The sequence below is a fragment of the Monodon monoceros genome, unplaced genomic scaffold, assembly GCF_005190385.1.
Source record: "Monodon monoceros isolate NGI ecotype Baffin Bay Population unplaced genomic scaffold, NGI_Narwhal_1 Super_Scaffold_16, whole genome shotgun sequence".
Taxonomy (NCBI): Eukaryota; Metazoa; Chordata; class Mammalia; order Artiodactyla; family Monodontidae; genus Monodon; species Monodon monoceros.
This window is the reverse complement of record NW_021703772.1, coordinates 55,558,089-55,584,611: the sequence shown is the minus strand read 5'-3', so window position 1 is coordinate 55,584,611 and position 26,523 is coordinate 55,558,089. Positions and strand designations below refer to the sequence as shown.

Below are 26,523 nucleotides of genomic sequence, written 5' to 3'. Positions count from 1 at the left end.
TTTGTATATTTTCATTTGTATCCTTATTTCCCTTTCAGGTCCTAAGCAAGTGATACTCAATTTTTGCATGGTTTCCTTGCTTCAAATGTCTTTTTCCTCCATGCCATCCCATAATTTATCAGGAGATTGATCTTTCTAAAACACTGTCTTTGCCATGTTGTTCCCCTCCTTAATTCCCTTTTGCTAGTCAAATTGAGTCTTAGCACCTCTTGCTTGGTGTTTAAAATCTTCTGCCTTCAGATTTTTAATACTTACTCTACTTTTACACTGAAAAGTACCCTTTGGTGTGTACAATAGAAAGGAGTTTGTATGCAGTATATCATGTATAATGTTTAAAGTTTTGTTTAAAGGACAATAAAGAATCATCAATGGATGCAAAAATTAGTGGGCAAAAGTATGAAACATTTATGTAATCGAAGTATTTCCTCATGAGATATTTATTAATTATAGTTTTTAAAATAAATTTGTTTATTTACTTGTTTTTATTTTTGGCCGTATTGGGTCTTTGTTGCTGTGCGCGGGCTTCATCTAGTTGTGGCACGCAGGGGCTACTCTTCGTTGTGGTGCACGGGCTTCTCATTGTTGTGGCTTCTCTTGTTGCAGAGCATGGGCTCTAGGCGCGCGGGCTTCAGCAGTTGTGGCACGTGGGCTCAGTAGTTGTGGCTTGTGATTTCTAGAGGGCAGGCTCAGTAGTTGTGGCAGGCGGGGTCAGTTGCTCTGCGGCATGTAGCATATTCCCGGACCAGGGCTCAAACCCCTGTCCCCTGCATTGGCAGGTGGATTCTTAACCACTGCGCCACCAGGGAAGCCCTATAGTGTTTTTATATGGAGAAACCTAACAGTTGGCCCTTCTGATCCAAGGGTTCCGCATCTGTAGGTTCAACCAATGCTGTTCAAAAGTATTTGGAGGGCTTCCCTGGTGGCGCAGTGGTTGAGAGCCCGCCTGCCGATGCAGGGGACGCAGGTTCGTACCCCGGTCTGGGAAGGTCCCGCATGCTGCGGAGCGTCTGGGCCCGTGAGCCATGGCCACTGAGCCTGTGCGTCCGGAGCCTGTGCTCCGCAGCGGGAGAGGCCACAACAGTGAGAGGCCCGCGTACCGCAAAAAAAAAAAAAAAAAAGTATTTGGAAAAAAAATTGCATAAAGGCCACATGCCCGTAACTATATAGCATTTACATTGTATTTACAACTATTTGCATAGTATTTACATTGTATTAGGTATTATAAGTAATCTAGAGATGATTTAAAGTATACAGAAGGATGTGCTGTAGGTTATGTGCAAATACTATGTCATTTTCTTTTTTTTTTTAACATCTTTATTGGAGTATAATTGCTTACAATGGTATGTTAATTTCTGCTTTATAACAAAGTGAATCAGTTATACATATGTTCCCATATCTCTTCCCTCTTGCGTCTCTCTCCCTCCCACCCTCCCTATCCCACCCCTCTAGGTGGACACAAAGCACCGAGCTGATCTCCCTGTGCTATGCAGCTGCTTCCCACTAGCTATCTATTTTACATTTGATAGTGTATATATGTCCATGCCACTCTCTCACTTTGTCACAGCTTACCCTTCCCCCTCCTCATATCCTCAAGTCCATTCTCTAGTAGGTCTGTGTCTTTATTCCCATCTTGCCCCTAGGTTCTTCGTGACCATTTTTTTCCCCTTAGATTCCATATATATGTGTTAGCATACGGTATTTGTTTTTCTCTTTCGGACTTACTTCACTCTGTATGTATGTCATTTTCTTTAAGGGACCTGAGCTTCCCAGATTTTGGTGTCTGTAGGGCTCCTGGAACCTATCCCCTGTGGATACTGAGGGACTACTGTACTGTATTACTAAGTGATGAGAGTTAACATTACCAGCAATGAGACTTATCTACATCATGCGCCTCCAGATACAATGCACTGAGAAAGGCACAGCATCACTTCTGTGGAATTCCTGCCAAAATGTATAAACTGAATTTAATCCTAAGGAAATAAGCAAACCCAAATTGAGGGACATTATATGAAATAACTGACCAGTGCTCTTCAAAAGTGTCAAGGTCAAAGTAGACTGAGGAACTATTTTAGAGTAAAGAAGACTAAGGAGATGTGACAACTAAAATGCAGTGTGTGATCCTGGTCCAGAAAAGAGGACATTAGTGGAACAGCTGGCAAATTTTGAATAAGGTCTCTTGATTAGTTAATAGTATTGTATCAGTGTCAGTTGCTTGGTTTTTATAGTTTTTATAGTTATATAAGATGTTAGTGTTTGCAGCTACTGGGTGAAGGAAATCTTTGTACCATTTTTGCAACTTTTTTGTAAGTGTAAAATTATTTAAAAATGAAAAGTTAAAAAAGGTAAAAAACAGTTTTTTAAAAAATATCGTGATTTAATGTGTTAATGAGTGAATAAATGAAGGAAAAGTTTAGACACTAAAGAACTCTATAGACCCTTGTTTTGCAGGGTTACCCAGATTTTGTTCATGTCCTTGTGATTAATTTATTTTCCCTTTTTTCAACAGCGTGTCATGATGATGTAGTTAAGATTGTGAATCTAGCGTGCAAATATAACCTTTGTATCATACCAATTGGTGGTAGGTATTGTGTGTTTTGAATTTTAATGTGATGTAAATTTGTTCTATTTTAAATATTTGTGCCATCCCACTGAAAACATTCTTATAATTATGAAATGGTTATCTTGAAAAATTGGTTTATGGTGTTTATTGGTTATGCTGGCCTATTTCTGTTCTGAGTAGATCTACCTAAACTGTTTGAGACATGATTTACCCTTAGTTCATGGCTTCTTTCCCATGTGGATCCTAATTGAAGCTGTGACTTACTGCCTAAATAAGAAAATGTTCCTGCTTTAGTAATTACTTTCTAACCTTTATCTTAATAGAGAGAATATTATTTTTCAAAGGCTAACTATACCCAACATAAATCTTTGAGAAGAAGGGATATGCAACTAGGATAGTGATAACCAAATCAGTAATATCTTTTAATACTGAAAACTAACATTATTTTACATTTTAAGTTAAATTTAATCTCTCTTGATCATTCACCAACCACATCATTTTAACAGCTTACACAAGCCAAAGGAAATTGCCTTCACTGACTGAATTGGCATTGATGGAATGGAAATGGGACCTCTGCAAATCAGAAGTTCCAGATACCTTCTTCAGCTGATACTTATCGTTGAATTCATGCAAAAAAGGCATTACACTGCCACTTATAATGAAATATTTTTCTGATTTCAAATGACTTTGACAAGAAATAGTGGTTACTAATCACAGACATGTTCTTAACATTGTTTCACCGTGTAGATCAATACCCCCTGTACTTGCATCAAGGTGACTTCCACTTATATTCTGTCCAAAAGATATGAAAGTACCAATTCAAACTTTATTCTGCTATATGATGGTACAGATCTGGTTAAGAAATGAGAACACCGTATTGTTCCATATTGTTATCAAGAAAGCATTTTTCCTTTGACAACAAATGTTAAGTAGGAGTACATTGTTTAAATTCTTCTATATATTAATTATTCTATATTAAAAATCACTTTTTCACCAAAGAACATATAAATTTGTTTTTGAATATCATATAATCTGGGCAGTTTTAACTTTATATTCTAATTTATTAAAGCCTTTTTGCATGGGAGTATAAGATAATATTTTAAATGATAAGTGAATCTCATAAATATGGCAGAAAGGAGATAATGGTGTCTCTAGTTGTATAGGACGCGTATTTTTTCTTTTACGCTATCTCTCCACAGTAATCATTAGCTTAGAACTTTTCTAATCATGTTTTTGGAGTTCCACAAAATGCTAGGGGCTTCACTTGAGTGTGCCCGGGGGATGGAGCCATATCCCATTACTTTCAGCTCCATAACATTTCTTCATTTTGGCATGCACCATAAAATTAAGGTGAGTTTGCTTATAGTGTGTTAGCATTTGCAAATTACATTTTGCAAAGTAGAAATAGGTATTATTTCCTAGAGGACCTATCTGTATACTTTGACTTAGGGATTTACCCTAGAAATGTAGCTAAAAGTAAAATATTTAAGCATAGTTGTTGTTTCCTATTTTGGCAGGAGGAACAAGTGTTTCATATGGCCTCATGTGTCCTGCAGATGAGACAAGAACAATAATTTCTTTGGACACTTCACAAATGGTATATGATAATTTAAGATGTATTTGAAGATAGTGTTTAAAAGTTGTCTTTATGGCTCAGTCTTAGTTATTTTTAAAAAGGTACATTGTCCATTTTGTTTAAAATTTTTTCATCATTATATTTTACCTTTGTCTTCAGACCTCTAAAAGCTAAGTTCACTCTTACTCTAAGTCATATATCTTGATGGATTCTACCAAATTAACATGTGAAATTGACAATTTGAGAAGCATGGATTGGAATAGTGATACAATAGATGACCTGATGTATTGTTAAAAAACAAATAATATTTGTTAATGTTAATTTGAATCATCAAAACTTAGTTGTTTCCCAAATTTTTACTAATGCTATTGCACTTTTGCTTTTGGAAGAATAGAAGAGCTAATTAATTTTAAAATTAACTTAAAATTAATGAAGGTGCTAGTAAACTTTAGGATTATTTTGTGAAATTTTGGTTCATTATGGTCCAAGAGTTGGCCATTGTGCTATGTTAAAGTTTCAGTTTGGGTATGAACTTAATCTTTGTATAGTCAACAATATTCCTGTTTATATAATCTTCTATTATAATTAAAAATTTAATATTTATTATTATTTTATTGAAGTTTTTCAAGCATCAAAGTAGAGAGAATAGTATTTCTAGTCTCTAGATAAAATAATTATTTACATACATTGGCTTTATCTTTTTTCCTGTACTATTTTTAAAGCAAATCCTGATTGTATGCTACTTTACACCAAATATTTCTGTGTATTTCTTTTAAAAAGGACATTTTCTCACTATAATATTATCACTTCTGGCAAAATTAAAAGTAATTCCTTATATCATTTAATATCCAGTCCACATTCATTTTCCAGTTGTCTCAAAATTGTCTTTATTCTATAATTCATTTCATTGTTCAAATGGGGATTCAGACAAGGCCCGCATTAGCTTTTGGTGGTTTCTTTTAGTTATCTGAAACCCTCTTCCTCACTTTCTGAATGTCTGTGTTTTAAACCAACTCCTGTGCAATATACTGCCTGTGTTACTATGTCTGTCATGTTGTATAGTCAAGAACAAGTGGAGCTTTCTAGTGTGGGTAACCCTACTTGCTTAATTTCTATCTTGTCACTTGCTGCTTTCAGTTAGGAGGTTATATTTCCTGAGAAAGTGTCTGTTCCTGGAGATGAGACTTCTTTCTTCTTTTGCAACAGAATCGAATCCTCTGGGTTGATGAGAACAATCTGACAGCTCATGTAGAGGCTGGCATAACAGGACAAGAGTTGGAAAGACAGGTATGTTATTTAAAATTTTCAAAACTGCTGTATCCCCTCTATGAATAAAGTACCTTTCACAATATATTCACTGAACAAGCTTGTTCGGTTTCTGATGTGGGTCAGATACTGAGCTAGATGCTATGAACACAGTAGTGAATAAGACACCCATCCCCTACCCTACGAAAGCTTACGTTATATTATGACAGAAAGTTAGGTAAATAGACATATGACTCAGTGAGAATTTCTAGGTGAAGCCTGGCTAAATGTGGGGTATTTAGGCTCATCAAATGGGGTTCGAAGAGAAGGAGTTGAACAAAGATGGTATCACAGAGGACTCGGCATTTAAAATGAGGATTAAATTAGGATGAGTGAGAGTGAAAAGGAAATGGGGTTGGGGAGAACAATCCAGTCAAGGGAAGCAGCATGTGCGGAAGATGTACAGGCAGCTGTTGCTTTGGAGGATCTGCAGATAGTTGAATATGGCTGAGATCTAGTCTGTGTATATGGGAGAACACATATTCTTGGTGTTTGTATTTTGGGTGAGTGTACGTATAGTAGTGGTAAAGGGTGAAGCCAGGAAAACATGAAGAGGTCAGATCATAAAGCCCCAAATGTTTGAACTTTACCTTTGTACTTAGTTTTCGTGAGCTACTGTGTGGAGGATGGATGGGCACGTAAAGGTGGATTAAGTGGCTGCTGCAATAATTTGGACAAGAGCTGATAGTGACTTGAAACAAGGTCGTAAGAATGGAGCGAAACAGAACAAGTTGGACACAGAATTCTCAGAAATTAATGATAAATTTGATCAATTTGGGTAGATGTTGGTATTTGCTATTCATTGAAATTTTCAAAGCATAATTTTATTGAAAACTGCTCATCTCATGAATAAGTGGAACTCCTGGAGTCCTTATAGCACTTTTTTGGGATCCTAATGAATTTTAGGAAACTTGAGGTTCTCTTCATGGATTTTAAGCGGTAATTATTAAAATGTATTGGTTTCTTCAGCCCTTTCAAATATGGTCAAGATGACTGTAACTCAGCTTTTGTAAACAAAAGTTAGAAAGTCCAGTTCGCTGGTGATGAACTGACTATTTTGTTCAATTTGGGTTACAGAGACCCCTCTTTCTTACCTTTTTTCCCCCTTCTTCTTCCCACCTTTTAACAACACAGAGAGAAATGTGACATGCTTGTTGATCTTTTTTTTATTATCTTTTTCCATATTTCATGGTAAAGAGTTGAATGAAGTTGGTATGCTGGTGACCAATTCTGGATGAAAGGTTTTGAAAAACATTATTAAACTTTTATTTTTTATTTAATGCGCTAAGATACAGAGAACTAGAATAAAATTGAACATATTCATTGAGACATTAAAGATCTTCAGTAAGTCAAGGTTTTATATAATTCAAGGTAATTAGGTTTGTTAATTATTATAGTTTATAATGAACTTTGTGGGTTGAATAATAGTATTTAATGAAAAAAAACCTGTAAAAAGGCCTGTATTAGTCTTCTGTTATGCTGAGAGGCATTATCAACACAGTGATTTTTTTTTATAACAAAGGATGGCCTTTCATGTCTATAATTTTATATCCTTTATTATAGCATTTGATGTAGTATTTTAACCTTTCCAAGTTTTTTTTTTTTAAAGGTTAGAATTAAAATTCAAGGAACATATTTCCTTGAAATTTAAATGACATTTTCCTAGACTAGGAACTTATGATATTTTACCTACTAGTTTATTTCCCTAAATGCCAACATAGAACATTTCTTTTTGCCTCTAGTAGACTCTAATATAGTTTCTATAGCTGTGTTGATCCCAGTTCAAGTTCTTCCTCATCATGCTTCTGTATTCTTCAGTTTCTTCTTCAGCTGAGGTAACCAACTTAAAACTTCCTGCTTTTTCATTCTAGAAGTTTTAAAATGACACAAATATATTAGTTGGGTAGCACACATTTTCATCTTTTTAACTTGTAGATTACATTTTTTAATATGTATGAAATTTAAGGGAGGTCATTAAATGTTAACTTTGGATTTTGGGAATTTGTTTCTAGGTTTATTAAATCTTTGGCTACTTAATTTCATTAGTTAATAGTCTGGGGATATGTGACTTATGTTTTCCCCCCACTAGGGATGCATTTCTCAATGCCTCAGTTTCTTTATTTATAAAATGGAGATAAAGTTTTTGTTAGGATGAAATAAGTTAATAATGTAAAGTACTTAGAAATTTTATTCATTCCACTAATTTTTATTGAGTACTATCTGCTTCATTCAGACACAGCTGACTTTAAATATTTCTTCTATATGCCAAAGACTCCTAAATTTGTATCACCTCAGACTTCTTTCTTGAACTCTAAACTTGCATATTCACTTGCCTAGTTGACGTCTCCACTTGTATATCTAATACACATTTCAAACTTAACATTTAAAAAAATTGAATTTCAATTTTCCCTCCACAGTTTGCTTATTCTGCAGCCTTCTCATTCCCAGTTGGTGGAAATTCAGTTCTTTGGGCAGCTTGAGCCAAAATCCTGAGTCTTTTTTTTTTCTTTTTAGTATTTCTAAAGGGTCTTTTTATTTTTAAAAATATTTATTTATGTGATTGCACTGGGTCTTAGTTGCGGCATGCGGGCTGTTTGTTGCAGTGCATGGGCTTCTCTGCAGTTGTGACGCTCAGGCTCTAGAGCACGTGGACTCAGTAGCTGCGGCATGCAAGCTCTCTAGTTGTGGCACATGGGCTTCAGAGTGCATGGGCTCAGTAATTGTGGTGTGCAGGCTCTCTAGTTGTGGTGCATGGGCTCAGTAGTTGCAGCGCATGGGCTCAGTAGTTGCAGTGCAGGGGTTTAGTTGACCCGCAGCATGTGGGATCTTAGTTCCCCCACCAGGGATCAAATCCGTGTTCCCTGCATTGGAAGGCGGATTCTTAACCACTGGACCACCAGGGAAGTCCCTGCTTTTGTTTATAATAGTTTCATTGAGATATAATTGTCATACAATACTGTAAACTGCAGTCATTTAAAATGCACAACTTGGTAAGGTTTGGTATATGAATACAACCATGAAACCATCACCACAATCAAGATATAGAACACATGCACCAATCCCAAAAGTTTCCTCCTGGCCTCTTTATAATTCTCTCCATCCCACCTTTTCCATGTCCCTGGCAATCACTGATATGTTTTCTGTCACTGTAGATTTGTTTGAATGTCCTACAGTTTTATTAAAATGAAATCACATACTCTTTTTTTACAAGGGTGGGGCGAGGGTTGGCTTCTTTCACTAGGCATAATTATTTTGAGATTCATGCATATTGTTGCATGTATCATTATTTTATTCCTTTTTGTTGCTCAGTAGTATTCAGTTGTATAGATATACCACTGTTTGTTTATCCATTCACTTGTTGAATGCTTGGATTATTTCCATTTTTGGGCTATTACAAATAAAGCTGCTTTGAACATTCATGTGTAAGTCTTTGTTTGGACATATACCTTCCTTTCTCTTGGGTAAGTATCTAGAAATGAAATGGCTAAATCATTTGGTAGGTATATATTTACCTTTTTGAAAAACCACCAAACGTTTTCCCAGAGTGATTGCATCATTTGATATTCGCGCTAGCACTGTATGAGTTTATCTACATCCTCGCCAATATTTGTTGTTGTTAGTCTTTTAAAGTTTAGTTGTTCTAGTAAGTTTGTTATGGTATCTTACTGTGGTTTTAATTTGCATTTCTCTAATAACTAATGCTGTTGGAGATCTTTTCAAGCGCTATTTGCCATCCATATATTTTCTTTGGTGAAGTGTCTCTTCAAGTTGTTTGCCCAATTTTTAAATCGGATTGTTTTCTTTTTATTGGGTTTTGAGAATTTTTTTTAACATATTCTGGACATAAGTTCTTTTCCAGATATATACTTTGCAAATATTTTCTCCCAGTCTGTGGCTTGTCTTTCCATTCTCTTAACAGAGTCTTTTGAAGAGTAGATGGTTTTTAATTTTGATGAAGTACTTAATTTTTTACTTTATATATCATGCTTCTACTGTCATATCTAGAAACTTTTGCTTCACCTGAGGTTACAAAGATTTTCTCTCATTTAAGTTTCATAGTTTTTAGTTTCTTTTCAAGTCTGATGAGTTTTGAAGATTTTGAGTTAATGTTCATGTATGGCGTGAGGGATAGGTTGAAGTTCATTTTTTTTGCATATGGATAATCAGTTGTTCCAGCACCATTTGTTGAAAAGACTATCCTTTCTTCACTGAATTGACTTTGCACCATCATAAAACTTGTCTGTTGTCATTTTTATATAATATGTAATATATAATAATGTGCATCTAGTCTGGACTCTATTTTGTTCCATTGATCTATTGTATATCTTTACGCCAGTACCACACTATTTGGATTCTTGTGGCTTTATCATAAATCTTTTTCAAAGTTGTTTTGGTGATTCTGGGTTCTTTGTATTTCTATATGATATTTATAATCACCTTGTCAATTTCTATTAAAAAAAGTAGCCTGTTGGGGTTTTGATTGGGATTGCATCAACTCTATACATCAATTTGGGGAGAACTGACATCTTAATATTGAATCTTCTGACCCATGAACATGGTATAACTTTAGTTTTTTTAAGGTCTGTTAATTTCTCTCAGCTGTGTCTTATGGTTTTTAGTGTACAAATATTTCATATTTTTAGTAGATTTGTCCTTAAGTATTATATATTTTTATAAATGGTATTTTAAAAAGTTTTCAGTTTCTGAGTATTCTTCATTAGTATATAGAAATAAAATTGATTTTTGTGTATAGCTCTTAAATCTAGCAATCTTACTAAATTCACTAATTAGTTTTAAAAGTTTTAGCTCCCATTAGATTTACTACATTTATGATCATGTCCTTTGTGAATAAAGACAATTTTACTTCTTCCTTTCCAATCAGTATGCCTTTATTTCTTTTTCTTACCTGATTGCACTGACTAGAACCTCTAATGCACTGTTGAAAAGAAGTGAAAATAGACACCCTTATCTTGTTCGTGATTTAAGAGAGATGCATTCAGTTCTTCACCATTAGGTATGATGTTAATACTTAATGTATAGGGAGTTTTTTTGTAGATGCCCTTAATCAAGTTGAGGAAGTTCCTTCTACCTTAGTTTGTAGAGTGTTTTTATTAGGAGTGGATTTTGGATTTTGTCAAATGCTTTTTTGTGTCTTAAGGTGGAAGATGAGGTGATTTATTTGAGGCCTTTCTTCTTTTTTAATATAGGTTTTCAGTACTATAAATTTCCTGCAACTACTGCTTTTGTGGTATCCTACAAATTTTGATATGTCTGCTCAATTTCATTAATTTCAAAATATTTTCTACTTCCCTTTTGATTCTTTCTTTGACCTATAGGTACTTACAAGTTGTTATTTCATTTCCACTTATTGGGGGATTTTTTTAAACATCGTTCTGTTACTGATTTCTATGTTAATTCCATTGTGTTCAGAAAACATTCTTTATATGACTTAAATCCTATCAAATTAATTGATATTTGTTTTATAGCCTACAGTATGGTCTGTCTTGTAAATGTTCCATGTACACTTGAAAAGAATTTGTCCTCTGCTGCTGTTGGTTGGAGTGGTCTATACATGTCTGTTAGGTCAAATTGATTTATAGTGTTGTTCACGTCTTCTGTATTTAAAAAAAATTTCTGTCTACTTGTTCTATCAGTTATTGACAGAAGGGAATTACAGTCTCCAACTATTATAGATCTATTTTTTCTTGCAGTTCTATCAGTTTTCACTTCATATATTTAAAGCTCTGTTTTGGGGGGAATAAATACTGAGGATTGTTATTGCTTCTTGACTAATGAACAATTTTGTTACTGTGAAATGACTTTCCTTCTTCCTGACAGTATTTTTTGCTCTGAAATCTACTTCATCTGATGCTAAAACAGCCATTCCAGTTTTATTTTGACTGTTGTTAGCATGGTATATCTTTTTCCTTTTTCCATTTTTAAATTTTTTACTAATTTATATTTTTATATTTAAAGTGTTTTTCTTATAGACAGCATACAATTGGGCCTTTCCTTTTTATCTAACATGAAAGTCTCTACCTTTTAATTGGGATGGTTAGACCTTTTACCTTCAATGTGATTTATTGATATGGTTCATTTTAAGTCTGTCATCTTGCAATTTGTTTTCTATCTTTCCTATCTGTGTTTTCTCCTTTTCCACTTTTACTTTCTTTTTTTGGATTGAATTTTTTTTTAATGATACCATTTTATCTTTTTTCTTTCTTCATTAGCTATAAGTTTTTGCTTTGTTCTTTTAAGGGTTTCAGGTTTTATAGTGTATATCTTTAACTTAAAATAGTCTGCTTTAAGGTGATAATGTATATAACACTTAGAGTTTAGCATAAGAACCATAAAATATTATGCTTCCCTTTCCCCTTGTCTCTCCTTTGTGCTGTTGTCATACATTCTACTTTTGCATATATTGTAAAACCTATAGTATATTGTTATAATTTTTGTTGAAATAGTAAGTTATCTTTTAAAGATATTTAAACAGTAAGAAAACATCTTTTATATTTACCCATCTGGTTACCCTTTGTGGTGCCTTTTAATTCAATCTGATGATATTTTCCTTCTGCTTGAAGGACTTGTTTTAAATATCTTTAGCGTGAGTCTGCTGCTGATGAATTTTTTTTGCTTTTGTTTGTCTGAAAATATCTTTGTTTCATATTTTTTTAACACTTTATTTTTTAGAGCAATGTTAGGTTTAAAACAAAATTGAGAAGGAGGTACAGAGATTTCCCACATGCCCCTGCCCCCACGCATGCATAGCCTCCCCCATTATCAACATCACTGGAAGTTTGTACCCCTTGACCACTATCTCCCCATTTCCCCCACCCCCTCATCCCGATAACCACAAATCTATGCTTCTATGAGTTCAACTTTTTTAGATTCCACATAAAGTGATATAATGACATTGAGATTTCTTTTACCAAGGGTGAACCTACATTGGCACATCATAATTACAAAAAGTTCATAGTTTATTTTAGGGTTCACTTGTGGTGGTGTATATTCTGTGGGTTTGGACAGATGTATAAATAATCACTGAGTAGCCTTCATTATAATATCAGAGTATTTTCACTGCTCTACATTCTTTGTGCTCTCCCTGTTCATTTTCTCAGCCCCCCGACCCCTGGCAACCACTGATCTTTTTATTGTTTCCATAGTTTTGTCTTTTCCAGAATGTCATATAGTTGGGATCATAGAATATGTGGCCTTTTCAGATTGGCTTCTTTCATTTAGTAATATGCGTTTAAGTTTCCTCCATGTCTTTTCATGGCTTGATAGCTTATTTCTTTTCAGCACTGAATAATATTCCATTGTCTGGATGTACCACAGTTTATTTATCCATTCACCAACTGAAGGAAATCTTGGTTGCTTCCGAGTTTTGGCAATTATGAATAAAGCTGCTTTAAACATTTATGTGCAGGTTTTTATGTGGACATAAGTTTTCAGCTCCTTTGAGTAAATACAAGGAGTATGATTACTGAATTGTATGGTAAGAGTATGTTTAGTTTTGTAAGAAATTGCCAGATAGTCTTTCAAATTACCATTTTGCATTCCCACCAGCACTGCAAGTTTCTGTTGCTCCACATCCTCAGTAGCATTTGGTGTTGTCAGTGTTCTGGATTTGGGCCATTCATATAGATGTGTAGTAATATCTCATTGTTATTTTAATTTGTGTTTCCCTGATGACATATGATGTGGAACATCTTTTCATATGATTATTTGCTATTTTCAGTGAGGTATCTGTTAAGGTCTTTGGTCCAATTTTTAATTGGGTTTTTTCTTATTGTTGAGTTTTAAGAGTTCTTTGTGTGTGTGTGTGTGTGCGCGCGCAGGCGCATGTGTGTGTATTACTTTCAGAAAAATTGAAAGGTAGTAGTCTTTTGAGAGTAAATAATATGAATATAGATTGTTTGGGAATTAAGGAAGAAATATCATGGTCTGATAATCTTCATTTTAGCTTTCAGTTCTGTATTTAAGCTACTTATTTGTGAGTGGTTATTAACCTCTTAAAATTAAATAAATGTATTGAATGTTTAGTGAAAAAATTCTATTATGTAATAATTGATGTCTTTTAAAATCTTGTTTTCCTAGCAACAAAATTAGACATAAATAATTTGCATTGCTTGTGTGCAAAAGCTAACAAATTGTATTCAACCTATAGGTTCTCAGGTTCTGGATTACAGCTTTCATACCATACTTAAATACACAGATATAAACATAGCTGACATATTCTACATCTCTGCGTGGCTTACTTGAAAAACAGAAACAGTTGCTTAATTGGGTGACTATCAAAATGGTCAATACAGATTGATGGGCTTGAGTGCAGTAGACAGTGGGTATGCAGGTGGTAGTGTCTGTACCATTTGACATGAGATAGCTGAGTCTTTAAAATGATTTTAGTGGAATGGCTTTGGTGGTGTTTCTGTAAAGGGCATCCATCCAACCTCAGGTGCTGTGCAGATGGCAAAGCCACACTAATGTAGAAAAATGAGAAACAAGTGACTATTTAATGTACAGGAATGCATGATCTGCGTCACAAATACATGATGGTATTACATGCAGGAAACCTAGCCAGATGGCTGTACATTAAAACACATGACTCCTTGAGAGAATTAAGTACAGGCAATTTGCTCAGATTTTCTGCAGCCCTGCTGCAGATTATATTAGGGTATGGAGCATAAGAGATTTAAGTGCTTTATTTATTGAAACTGTTTAGATGAAGTTGGCAGTTATTTAAGCATAATCTGATCTCCATAAGTAGTTAATTTGTCTCTTTGTGGAAAAAAAAAAAAGGAGGGAGGGTAGTTGGCTTTAAAATAAAAGAATGTAAGGAGTAAGATTGGCTGGTGAACCTGTGGAAAATAAAACTGTCTTTTGGCCCATATTTTTCCACTAGGCAAAAGCTTAAAAATATTTTTAGACTAGTATGATAAAAGTATTTCTTTTTCTATATAGGTTTTAATGAGTCCAAATGGCAATGACATGGAAATTTTAATGTGGAAAGAGTTAATGTGTTGAGTTCTGTTTTAAACGGGGCCATTTTCACTGGTAAAATATTACATTTTTGTTTTTCAGCTTAAAGAAAGTGGTTATTGTACAGGTCATGAACCAGATTCCCTGGAATTCAGCACTGTGGGAGGATGGGTATCTACTCGGGCATCAGGCATGAAGAAGAATATCTATGGCAATATTGAGGACTTGGTAAATTTTTTTCTATTTATTATATAATAATTAGTCTATGGAGATTATTATAAAGTTGTTAAGCCTTTAAAAATTGAGTTGGAGAGTCCCCCACAAAAGTATACCCTTTTTGATTATAGTAACGTTGACTATGTGTAATACAAACAGTTAAAAGGTACAACTGTGGTCATTATTTAAGAGTGCTTCTTTTTGAGTAACTGATATTTAAATTTTGTAGATGTCTCAGTATCTGACTTACAAATGTATCTAAATATTAGTTTGCAAGCCTTGGAGCCTTGGTCTTCAACTCTACCACTATTTTAGTCTATTTACTTAGGTGATCTTGTCATTACTACTGTTTTGCCTTATGAGATTTTATATTTATTTTTCTGAAAAAAATTTTCTGTATAGAATTAAAGAGCCCAATTAAAAATGTTCTAGTTAATGTAATGTTTTATGTGCACATCATTTTGTTTTAGCTGATCTGGTGTCATTGCTCTTGAGAGTTAGTTAGGCATCCTGGCTAGGAATTAGGTATCATTTGTTCCATTTGTAGCTTTTCCAGTGATTAATTGTGTGACCTTGTGCAAATTCGTTTACCTTTCTAAACTTCAATTTCCTACTATATAAAATAGAATAATGTTATTTGTTGCATAGAATTATTATAAGGAATAAAGGACATAAAATGAAAACTCTTAGCGGAATCACTGGTATGTAATAGGTACTTCATACATGTTAGTTCCCTTTATCATCAATATTTTGGTAACAATTTAAAAGAATAGTTTATGAGACTATTAAAGTGGTATTCCTAACATTATTCCTAGAGCTATTTAGGTTTGTTTTTCAAATCGAGCGTTTCAACATTTTCGTCAATGTCTTCATTGATAGAAATATCAAATTGTTGATGAAATATATTGGTTTTTTATAGTTAACACCCAACAATTTAAGACTTTAAGTGTCTATATTATGAACACTTTTTAAATGTTTGCATTATCTTTTTTTTTAATTGAACATATTTTAGAAATCACATTTTTCTTTTTGCAATTAAGATAACATAAATTCAGTTTCAGAAAAGAGAATTTGATCCTTTTGCTATTGGATTATTAAAAGCTTTATCAGAGTTAAGCATATTTGATAGACTACCACATTTAGTACTGCTAAAGCATGTAATTTATTTTAATCCTTTTGGGGGTTATTTAAGGGCCACAAATTATAAGTATACATGTTAATGTACCTATTTGCATGTTTATATCTAGTCTCTAATATAAAAAAGCATCATACTGTGTTTAATCTGCTCTTTAAACTGTTATCAATCTATTAACATGTCAATGAGCATAGGCTTGCACCATTATTTTTAAAAGTGCTTATAATTCTCTTTTATTGATAATTTGTGATTTAGTAATTCCATATTAAAGAATATTTAAAGTATTTTTATTTCAAAATTATAGAAATAAATAAAGGGAAAAATATCTTCTGTAGTAATTTTTTAGCATACCTCTTTGATCATTTTCTTTGGGTAAGTTCCTAGCTTGGATTGTTGGGTCAAGCATGTTTTTAGGTCCTTGGACCCTTACAGCCAAATTGCTCTATAAAAATTTTGTGCCAGTTGACATTCTTACTAGCACTATGAGAATCTTTATTTTACTGGACCTTTTATTTATATTTTTTCCTAAAATTTTATATTTATTTGTTAGTGAATATAATCTTTTAAAATGTCCTCATTAGCAATTTTTATCTTTTTATTTTGCGAATTCTTTATTTATGTCCTCTGCTCATTTCCTTCAACAATAGACTATTTTTATTTATCTGTCAAAAAATTATTCTGAAAATATGTTGGGTTTTTACCTAACCATTTCTGATTCAGATCTGAGGAATTTTTTTGATTGACCCTCTCCCTACAATGTACTTAATTTCTCACATGTGTGAGACATATCTCACAGATATCTTTCTTCTTCTTTTTAACTCAGTCACCACGTCTCTCTCTTCATCCCAATTTTGATGTGATCAAAATTAATACTTCGTTCTTTTCACTCTTTTCTACTGAGTGGGCAAAGTAGATAAGTTGAAGGTGGGGATAAGGCAAGAATAATTTTTTTCTTAGAATTCTAAGCATCTAGAATAGTGCCTAACATGAATAATAGTGCTTCATAAATATTGTTAAATAAATGAAAGAATGAACCTATTAAAATGTGATCATTGCATATTTTTTCCATCCTTTAGTTCTTTACCACATGGACAGCCCTAGACTAGCTTTGGTTTAAGGAAATGTGTTTTTCAGTTTTTAAGATGATGAATATACCTAGGCCAATAACAATCTTAGAATAATTGTTCCCTCTTTTAAAGTTACATACAATTTATTGTTAGTCTGAGAACTACTAAACGATATTAGAATTCTGAAGGGAATCACCATTTATCACTTAAACCAGTATTTTAAAAATAGTGTTTTATATAAATATGTATGGGTGTGTGTATCCACACACACAACATTCACTGACAGATATCTAGAATTTACATCATGCATTGTATTAAACAGGTGGTTCATATAAAAATGGTAACACCTAGAGGTATAATAGAAAAAAGCTGTCAAGGACCTCGAATGTCAACAGGCCCTGATATCCATCACTTCATCATGGGATCTGAAGGTAAATATAACTGCAAACTTATTATGAAAAAATACAGGTTAGTGATTCAGTTTTGTGAAAATCTGTGATATTGTGATATCAGATTTTTGAAAGAAAGACATGTTTTATATATTTAATTTTTTTTTAAGTTTTATGACTTTAATTTAGTACTTCATAAAGTTTTTATTATAAGAACATCTTATTAAACTTTCTCTTGAATTTTGCTTTTTTATGTTTTTAGAGCCAGCTGAGTCCTTTTGGTGTTATTTTGTTTTTCTTTTAGAGTTTTTAATCAATTTCAGGAGGAGTAGCTGTTAGGGTTTAAAATGATTTGCTTTTACATTTACTGGTATGGTATTTTCTAATCTCTGAATTATCAGGAGGAAAGGACTAATAAAGTATTATCTTATTGCCTTGTCTTTCTATAATTATATCTTTTGTTATTTTCTAGTTGGTTTTTGAAGAAGTGGAATTTAAAATTCTGTTGATTCACATATCTTTGAAAACTTATGTTGGTCTTTTATTTTTTCACTACTTGAGTCATCTCCTTTGCTTGGTTACTTAATGCTGGGTAGATTAGAATGTAGTTCTTCATCTTCTGCAAAACATTTAATTTCTGTACCTATGAGGGGGAAAAAACCACTAACCTTCCTTCTAGTTTGCAAACTAACTCTTATGTAGGCACTGTGAATTTTATGGATAAGGTGAAGGTGGGCATATTTTTCAATTCTTAGCATGGTAGAGAGGGATAGTTATCCCTTAAATTCAGAGAAATGAAAGTGTTTCCAAGTTACCAGAGGAACTCACTACTAAGTCAGAAGGTGGTGCAAGCTGTCAAAAGATTTTCAAAACATCTAGCTATATTCATGGATAAAAGTGCATTTATGATAAACTAGGATGTTAGGGCATAAATTCTAACTTTTGATGGTAACATCAAGGAAGAAATAATTTATGTGTCTTAGTGATGTACTAGAGGTCAACTCTTAAATTGATGACCAGTGGTATAGCTTAGATATTTTTCATGATAATTAGTGACAAACCTCTGTCAAGGTGTTTCACCAATCTACTCTCTTATTCCTTTTCTGATCAGTGTACTCTTCTGTGGAAAAACAGAACTACACTTTTAATGAGAAAAATAAAATGTTAAATTCCTTTAAAATAATATAGTTCTCTAAGAAATATTATTTTGGAACTTCTTGTATTAATGCATCATCCAAGAGTTAACTGAAAGAATATAACTTTTTCCAGTCAAATGTCAAATTGAATAACAAATAGGTATTAAAACTGATAATTATTAATTTTACTATTGGTATATACATAGTTGGAGTCAACTCTGTAAATTATCTTTTCAAGTAGCTACATCAAACATTTTTTTTCTCCCATCAATTAGCGTTTAAAAAATTCTGGTTGCTAGGTACTGTGCTGGCACACCCAAGGACACAGGTAATAATTGACCATTAAAATTGAATAAGATAAATTCTATGATAGAAGTAAATGAAGGAGAAATACAGACAAAAGTCATGTTGATGGGTGCTTAGGAAGACTTCCGCAGAGGGGTTGTGCCTAAAGTGGTCCTTCAAGGATGATAATGAGAAAATAATTCTAGGCAGAGTTGAGGGAATAAGGTGGGGAGGGAGTTGCCCTACACAGAGAACTAACTGCATGTGAACAGGCTTAAAAGTGAGAAAGAGTTGTGTCTGCCTCGTGAAGGTGCCAGTTTTTCAGTGTGACTGGAACTTAAGATTTAATTGTAGAGTGGAGTTGACAGCAGGTCAGGGTGTGGAGTAGTAAGGGTTACAGGATGGCTGGAGAGATAATTTGGTCTTTTATCCCTTTATAATAGTTTGAACTTTATCCAAAAGACTGGACTACCTCCTTCAATAGTAAATTATTGTACGAATTTAAGGAAGGCAAACTCATTGTTATAGTAAAGTAAACAAAGAAATACAGTTTATTAGAAACATGTACAAGGGTAAGTTACTATATTTAAATGAGATTTTATTATAAATATCCATGCAAAATGCCATACTGATTTAAGAGCATGAACCTTGAAATCTTTCAGATCTGGATTTCAATCCTGGTTTTACCACTTATATTTCTGTGACTGTGTAAATTAGGTAGTTCTCTATGCCCAGTGTCCTCAGCTGTAAAATGGGGATAATAAAAGTATCCATATTCAAAAGCTTTTTGAGAGGGTCAAATGAAATTATGCTAAACCGTTTATAAGCATGTAGTAAGTCCTCAACAAATGTTAAACCGTTGTGGCTGTTTATTATTTTGGCATCAGTGATCTTTATAAGTATATTTATGGTCCCTAATCCCCATTTCTGTATGTATGTGGATATAGAGTAATCTTAATATAGGCCAGGAGACAGCATGACTGAGAGAGTAAATTTATGTGAAATCATATTCTTTTATAATATGTATTTTCTCTGCTGTTTTGAACTATCTAAATAATAACCTCCTGCCTTAAATATGAATCATAAACTTTTCCTTGAGATTTAGAAAATACTTTCTTTTGCTATAGTTAAATCATTTCACGACAACCTTGAAAGCATCACCATTATAAAAAAACCTATTTTCCCCCATCCTGCTAAGTTCCACATGTGGTTAGCCAAGTTAAGTTTAATGTTTTTATGTTGTTTTGTGTTATGAATTTTTCATAATGATTATTTTGACAAGCAGGTTCCTCCCATTTTAGATGTTATAGTATCATGATGAATTAATGAAAACCGTAATAAATAAAGCATTTGAAATGTTTTATATTCTTTTCCTATATGTGGAATTTACTAGTAACTTATAATGATTTGCTCTTTTATTTGAAAAATGGCTAAAAGTACGTTTTTTTTTTTTAACTCGTTACCCACCCTTGTTTTAGCCTTTGCTCTAAAATGAAATAGATGAAAAGCTTACTATCAGTCCTTCTGTGTAGTTTTACTTCATCTTTTGGTTAAATAAAGCTCATCCTTTAGATTCCTCAGGAAAGGCACATTTGTATATCCCATGAGTTCTGGAATGTTCTAAACTACTTTTCTATGACCTTGATACCTGCAGGACAGCTTGAGTGGCTTTAATATTCATGGGTCACACTTTTTTTCCTTGTTTTTTGAAAATACTATTCCACTGTTGCTTTGGTTTTGTATGTTGTTTTAAAGAAATCTAATGCCAATTCTCTTGACTTTTTGCCTGGAGGCAGTGAGGATTTTTTTTTTCTTTATCATTAAAGTTTACTTTTACAACTGAGAGTTGATTTTTGTGGGTCATTTTGCTCTGGTCAGTGGACCCTTTCTCTGTGTATATGCTGGTCTTCTTTTATTTCTGTAAAGTTTTTCTTTGGATTATAGAGTTAAATATTAGGGTTTTGGATTCCGTTCCCCCTGCTGTTTTGATTTTTCTTCTTCAGGGACACCAGTTATACATTTGTCTGACTTTCTTTGCTTATTTTTCATTTCATCCATGATTTCTCTTTTTTTCTCAACTTCTTTCTTTATTTTATTTTAATTCTCTTGGTTATTTTCTGGCTTTTCTTCAATGCCCTGTATTAAGTTTTCATTTGAATCTATTCTCTCTTCTCCTTTGGATACCTTGTAACCCAGCCTTCATTTTTTTTTATGTTTTGTTGTTCTATTTCTTCCCTGAGTTTGGTCATCGTTTATTTCATTTTATCTTGTTTTTTGTCCATTTATGTTTTTAGTGTTTATGTTTCTAATTCAGCTATTTTTTCATATCCCCAAATGCTTGTTTGACAGTGTTTAATTGAGTTTGAAATGCTGTGTTTACAGTTTTCTTCAGGATCATGGTTGGTTTTGTGGGGGATACTTTTCATCAGCAGAAAAGCTATTATTTCCATTTTCTGATGTTTTGCAGTAGTTTTGTATGGATTTGGTCTGCTTTTTTCTGTACCTGTTATTACTTGGAAAGGGTTCCTAGTTTGAGAGTGTTCTGTTCTGTCACTTCTACCCTCTTTTGTGCTATTTGCTTTATAGATGGTGGTGTTTTTGGTGGGAGAAGCCATGGCATGTCCTGTTTCTCTTTCATTTCTATCAGATCTTTAATTTTCCTCCTAATTTTATTCTTTCCCTCCACTGCCTTGTCTCCAAGGAGTACCACACTCCTCTAATTTGATGCTTCTTTGAAGATACTTCCCTTACTTCTCCAAGGGTGCCATTTCTGGTTACTTCCATTTTCAAACCCCTCCTCATAGCCAGGGTTATGGATTACCAAGTCTTATACAGTATTTGGAGTTTATTGTTGCACTTTTGCTTTCCACGGTTGATTTTGTCTCTGCTTACTTTAAGTCCTCTGCTACCCTCTACTCTTTCTTAGGGAGTCTTCTAAACGCCCCCCCCCCCCCTTACTCACTTTCTGCCCTTATAAGCTTGTAGCAGCTGGAAGGCTGTAGAAGGTCTGTTGGAGTTTTTTCTTTTTATCTCTACTTATGGGTATTTAGAAAGCCATAGTGTTTTCTTGTCCCCTTTTAATACTAAAGTGTATGTCCTGTGTGGTTTTATTTGTTTTCCTTGTTGATTTTCATGTTTGAGGGGAGGAGGGTAGAGGGAGAGGGAAGATTCAGAATCAAATGATTACCTTTCTTCTCAGTCCTGAGGTCACCTGAACGTATATTTTCAAATTATGAAAGATTTTATTTACGTCAAGCAAATACTTGCATTTTGTATTAGCTAGTAGTTGAAGCTTTCAGTTTTCTTAAGAACACTATATTTGAAATTATAAAACAGAAAATTCTAAAATTTACAGTAACATATTTTTATTGAAACAGAAAGTGAATGACATATAAGCCTCTATGATGTCACATTGCCATGGAGTTGTTTACAAACAATTATATAAAGTGGATATAAAATATTGGTATAATGTGCATATAATCAAGTGATAAGTAATCTAAGTAGTGACATAAAATTCCCAGAGCAAAAGAATCAATAAATATAATAAAGCCCAACAGAAGTGAGCCTTTCAATGAAGTGAATTTAGATGTAAACATTTATGGTTGGATTAATTTGAATATAAATCTGGATGGAAGAAATGCCTTGTGCCAGACTGCATTTGGGACTTGGATGGAGTTTTCTTTTACAGTGGGGACCCCCCCCAACCCCTAACCCCTGCTGCAGAACTCATAGCTGGATAGTTGCACAGACTTGCCTTGGTCATTTCATTAACCTTGCAACAATGCAAAGTCTCATTTTACTAATTTTTATTTTTTAACCTTACTTATAGTGTTATGGTGGGTTTTACCACTTTAGAATGTATGCTATACGTATGAGGCAATATGGGTGTACAGAAATTTAAGGCATGGTCACTTCTTACTAGTACCTTAGAATTTGGATGTAGAATTAGAATTTTAAGGAAAGTTTGCCAATGTTTTATACATATATATTTTTAAATAAACTTTTTGAGTAAGTAATTACATGTACAAAGTTAAAATATGTACATACATGTACAAAATTCAAAAGGTACAAAAGATGTATAGGGAAAAATCTGCCTTCTATCCCTGTCTTTTAGGCATCTCCCTTGCCCAGAGTAAACACTCTTGCTATTTATAAGCGTATATGTATGTGTTTTTAAAAACACAAATGGGAGTTTACTACTCTTTGATTTATACGTAATTTTATAACGCTCACTTCAAGTCATCACATTTAGAACCACTTCATTCTTTTTGGCAGCTACCTGATGTTCCATTGGTATGTACTCTGTTCTATTTAAGCAGACCCTCATTGATTGGCTTTTAAATGGTTTCTGATTTTTTCTTTGGATTATATTTAGGTTATATTATATGTGGTAATTTATAGAAATATTTTCAAATGGCTTTATTTCTGAGATGTAAAGAAATATTTCACAAAAAGTCAGGAACTTGGAGTTTAATTTTATTTATTTATTATTATTATTATTTTTAAATTTTTTTCAAAATTTACTTATTTATTTTTGGCTGCATTGGTTCTTCCTTGCTGTGCGTGGGCTTTCTCTAGTTACGGTGAGTGGGGGCTGCTCTTCGTTGTGGTGCGCGGGCTTCTCCTTGTGGTGGCTTCTCTTGTTGTGGAGCACGGGCTCTAGGCATGCAGGCTTCAGTAGTTGTGGCACATGGGCTCAGTAGTTGTGGCTCGTGGGCTCTAGAGCACAGGCTTAGTATTTGGGGCACGCGGGCTTAGTTGCTCCTTGGCATGTGGGACCTTCCTGGACCAGGGCTCGAACCCTTGTCCGCTGCCTTGGCAGGCAGATTCTTAACCACTGTGCCACCAGGGAAGTCCCTGGAGTTTAATTTTAAATAGAGAAATTTTCCTGTCTAAAATCAAGGCTTATACTAACCTTCTTTTCACAGTTTTCCCGCTTGAGTTTATTTATTTATTTACTTTTTTATTGGAGAAAAATTGCTTTACAATGTTGTGTTAGTTTCTGCTGTACAAAGAAGTGAATCAGCTATATGTATACATATATCCCCTCTCTCTTGGACCTCCCTCCTACCCCAACCCCCAGCTTTCTTTTCCTTAATGAATTTCAACCTGGTGACTTTTGAGTTTGAACAAATATTTATTAAAGTTTTCTGTAGTCTGCGGAGAGATTAGAATAAATAGAAAAGATGATTCATGCCTTTAGGAGCTATGCCTGACAAATTTCAGTTTGTTTGTAGAAACAGCTTTCAGCATGAGGTGTTAATTCTAAGACTACCAGGAACTTCGAAAAATGTTGAAAAGAGTAGAAAAAATTACAAATAAGCTTAGGGATGGCATCAGTATAGTGGCAGAAGAATTAGCAACTTTAAAAATTAAAGTGATACTACTTGTCTCGGTAAGAAAGAATAGGTGTAATAGATAATTCTGTGTTGGTGGATGAGAAGGCAGCATAGTCTGTCAGCCTTATGCCTCTTTCTGGCAAAGGTTTAGAGTTCATTTAGACTCTTTCTGTAGCCTAAGATACCTGTCTCTAAAAATACCCCTATTTCTAAAATGTATGGCTCATAGCTCCTTGTTTAAGAAGATAACTCTGAAGTTTCCTTTGTTTTATTGAGATATAATTTACATACCATAAAATTCACCTGTTTAAAATGTATCCCTTAGAAAGGATAGTTCCTAGGGTTATTGTTTGAGATTTTTTGTGAGCTTAGGAGGGGTCCTCCCCACTGTTCCCCCCTACCCTAGTTTTATTGAGCAATAATTGACATACATCCCTGTATAAATTTAAGGTGTACAGCATCATGGTTTGATTTACATATATTGTGAAATGATTACCACAATAGGCTTAGTTAACATCCATCATCTCATATAGATACAATTAAAAAAAATGAAAAAAAAATTATTCTTGTGATGAGAACTCTGAGGATCTACTCTCTTAACAACTTTCTTGTTTATCATACAGCAGCGTTAACAGTAGTCATCATGTTGTACATTACATCCCTGATACTTATTTATCTTATAACTGAAAGTTTGTACCTTTTGACCACCTTCCTCCCCCTACCCTCTGCCTTTGGAACCACAAATCTGATGTCTTTTTCTGTGAGTTTGGTGTATTTTTATTGTTTGTTTATTTTTATTAGATTCCACATAAAATTGAAATCATATAATACTTGTCTTCCTCTATCTGACTTATTTAACTTACGTAATGCCTTCAAGGTCTATCCATGTTGTCACAAATGGTGGGATTTCCTCATTTTTTTTTAATGCCTGAATAATACTCCATTGTATATATATATACCACAACTTCTTTATCCATTCATTCATTGATGAACACTTAGGTTATTTCTGTGGTTGGCTGTTGTAAATAATGCTGCTATGAACATGGGGGGCTGCAAATATCTTTTTGAGTTAGTGTTTTTGTTTCTTTCAGATATATTCCCAGAAGTGGAATTGCTGGATCATATGGTAGTTTCATGTTTATTTTTTTAGGAACCTTCATACTGTTTTCCATAGTGGCTGCACCAATTTATAATCCTACCAACAGTGCACAAGGGTTCCCTTTTCTCCATATCCATGCCAGTGTTTGTTATTTCTTATCTTTTTGATAATGGCCATTCTGGAAGGTGTGAGGTGATATCTCTTTGTGGTTTCAACTTGCCTCCTTCCCCTGGTGATGTTGAACATCTTTCCATGTACCTGTTGGCCATTTGTGTATCTTCTTTGGAAAAATGTCTATTCAGGTCCTTTGCCTGTTTTTTTAATTGAATTATTTCTTTTTTGCTATTGAGTTGTATGAGTTCTTTATATATTTTAGATATTAACTTCTTATCACATAAATAGTTTGCATATATTTTTTCCAATTCTGTAGGTTGTCTTTTCACTTTGTTTATGGTTTCTTTTGCTGTGCAGAAAGAATCTTTTTAGTTTGATGTAGTCCCACTTATTTGTTTTTTATTTTGTTGCTTGTGCTTTAGGTGTGATTTCCAAAAAATCATTACCAATACATATGTCAGGGAGCTTTTCCCCTATGTTTTCTTCTGGGAGCTTCACGGTTTCAGATCTTACATACAAGCCTTTAAACATTTGAGTTAATTTTTTTGAGTGGTGTAAGATAGGTGTCAGGTTTCATTCTTTTACATGTCAATGTCCTGTTTTCCCAGCACCATTTATTAAAGAGGCTGTGTTTTCTCCTTTAAGTACTATCAGCTCCTTTGTCAAATATTATATGACTGTATATGCTTGGGTTTATTTCTGGGCTCTTGATTCTGTTCCATTGATCTGTTTGTTTTTATTCCAGTACAATACTCTTTACTATAGCTTTAGAGTATAGCTTGAGATCAGTAAGTGTGATGCCTCCTGCTTTGTTCTTCTTTCTCAGAATTTCTTTGGCTATTTGGAGTCTTTTGTGGTTCCATATAAGTTTTAGGAGTGATTTTTGTTTGTTTTTCTGTAAAAAATGCCATTGGAATCTTGATGGGAATTGCATTGAGTCTGTAGATGTCTTTTGGTAGTACTGACATTTTAGCAATACTAATTTTTTCAACCCATGAATGAACACAGGATACCTTACCATTTACTTGTGTCTTCTTCAATTTTTTTTTTTTTTTTTTTTTGCCGTAGGCGGCCTCTCAGTGTTGTGGCCTCTCCCGTTGCGGAGCACAGGCTCCGGACACGCAGGCTCAGCGGCCATGGCTCACGGCCTAGCCGCTCCGCAGCGTGTGGGATCTTCCCGGACCGGGGCCGAACCCATGACCCCTGCATCGGCAGGCGGACTCTCAACCACTGCACCACCAGGGAAGCCCCAATTTTTTTTTTTTTTTCAATCAGTGCCCTAGTTTTCAGAGTAGAGATCTTTTACCTCCCTGGTTAAATTTA

At 33.9% G+C, this 26,523-nt stretch overlaps 1 protein-coding gene across 3 annotated transcripts in view; it reads left to right on the top strand.

The window, feature by feature from the left end:
• Positions 1–26,523, top strand: part of AGPS (alkylglycerone phosphate synthase) — a 280,454-nt gene that overhangs the window by 48,807 nt on the left and 205,124 nt on the right. For all 3 annotated transcript variants that reach the window (XR_003793973.1, XR_003793974.1, XM_029225507.1), the window contains exons 6-10: positions 2,507–2,578; positions 4,078–4,157; positions 5,343–5,423; positions 14,523–14,648; positions 17,161–17,269. Coding sequence is in view for 1 of the 3 variants with exons in the window: in XM_029225507.1 (XP_029081340.1) it covers positions 2,507–2,578; positions 4,078–4,157; positions 5,343–5,423; positions 14,523–14,648; positions 17,161–17,269 (468 nt within the window). In the remaining 2 variants the exon portion in view is untranslated. The remainder of the gene's footprint in view (positions 1–2,506; positions 2,579–4,077; positions 4,158–5,342; positions 5,424–14,522; positions 14,649–17,160; positions 17,270–26,523) is intronic.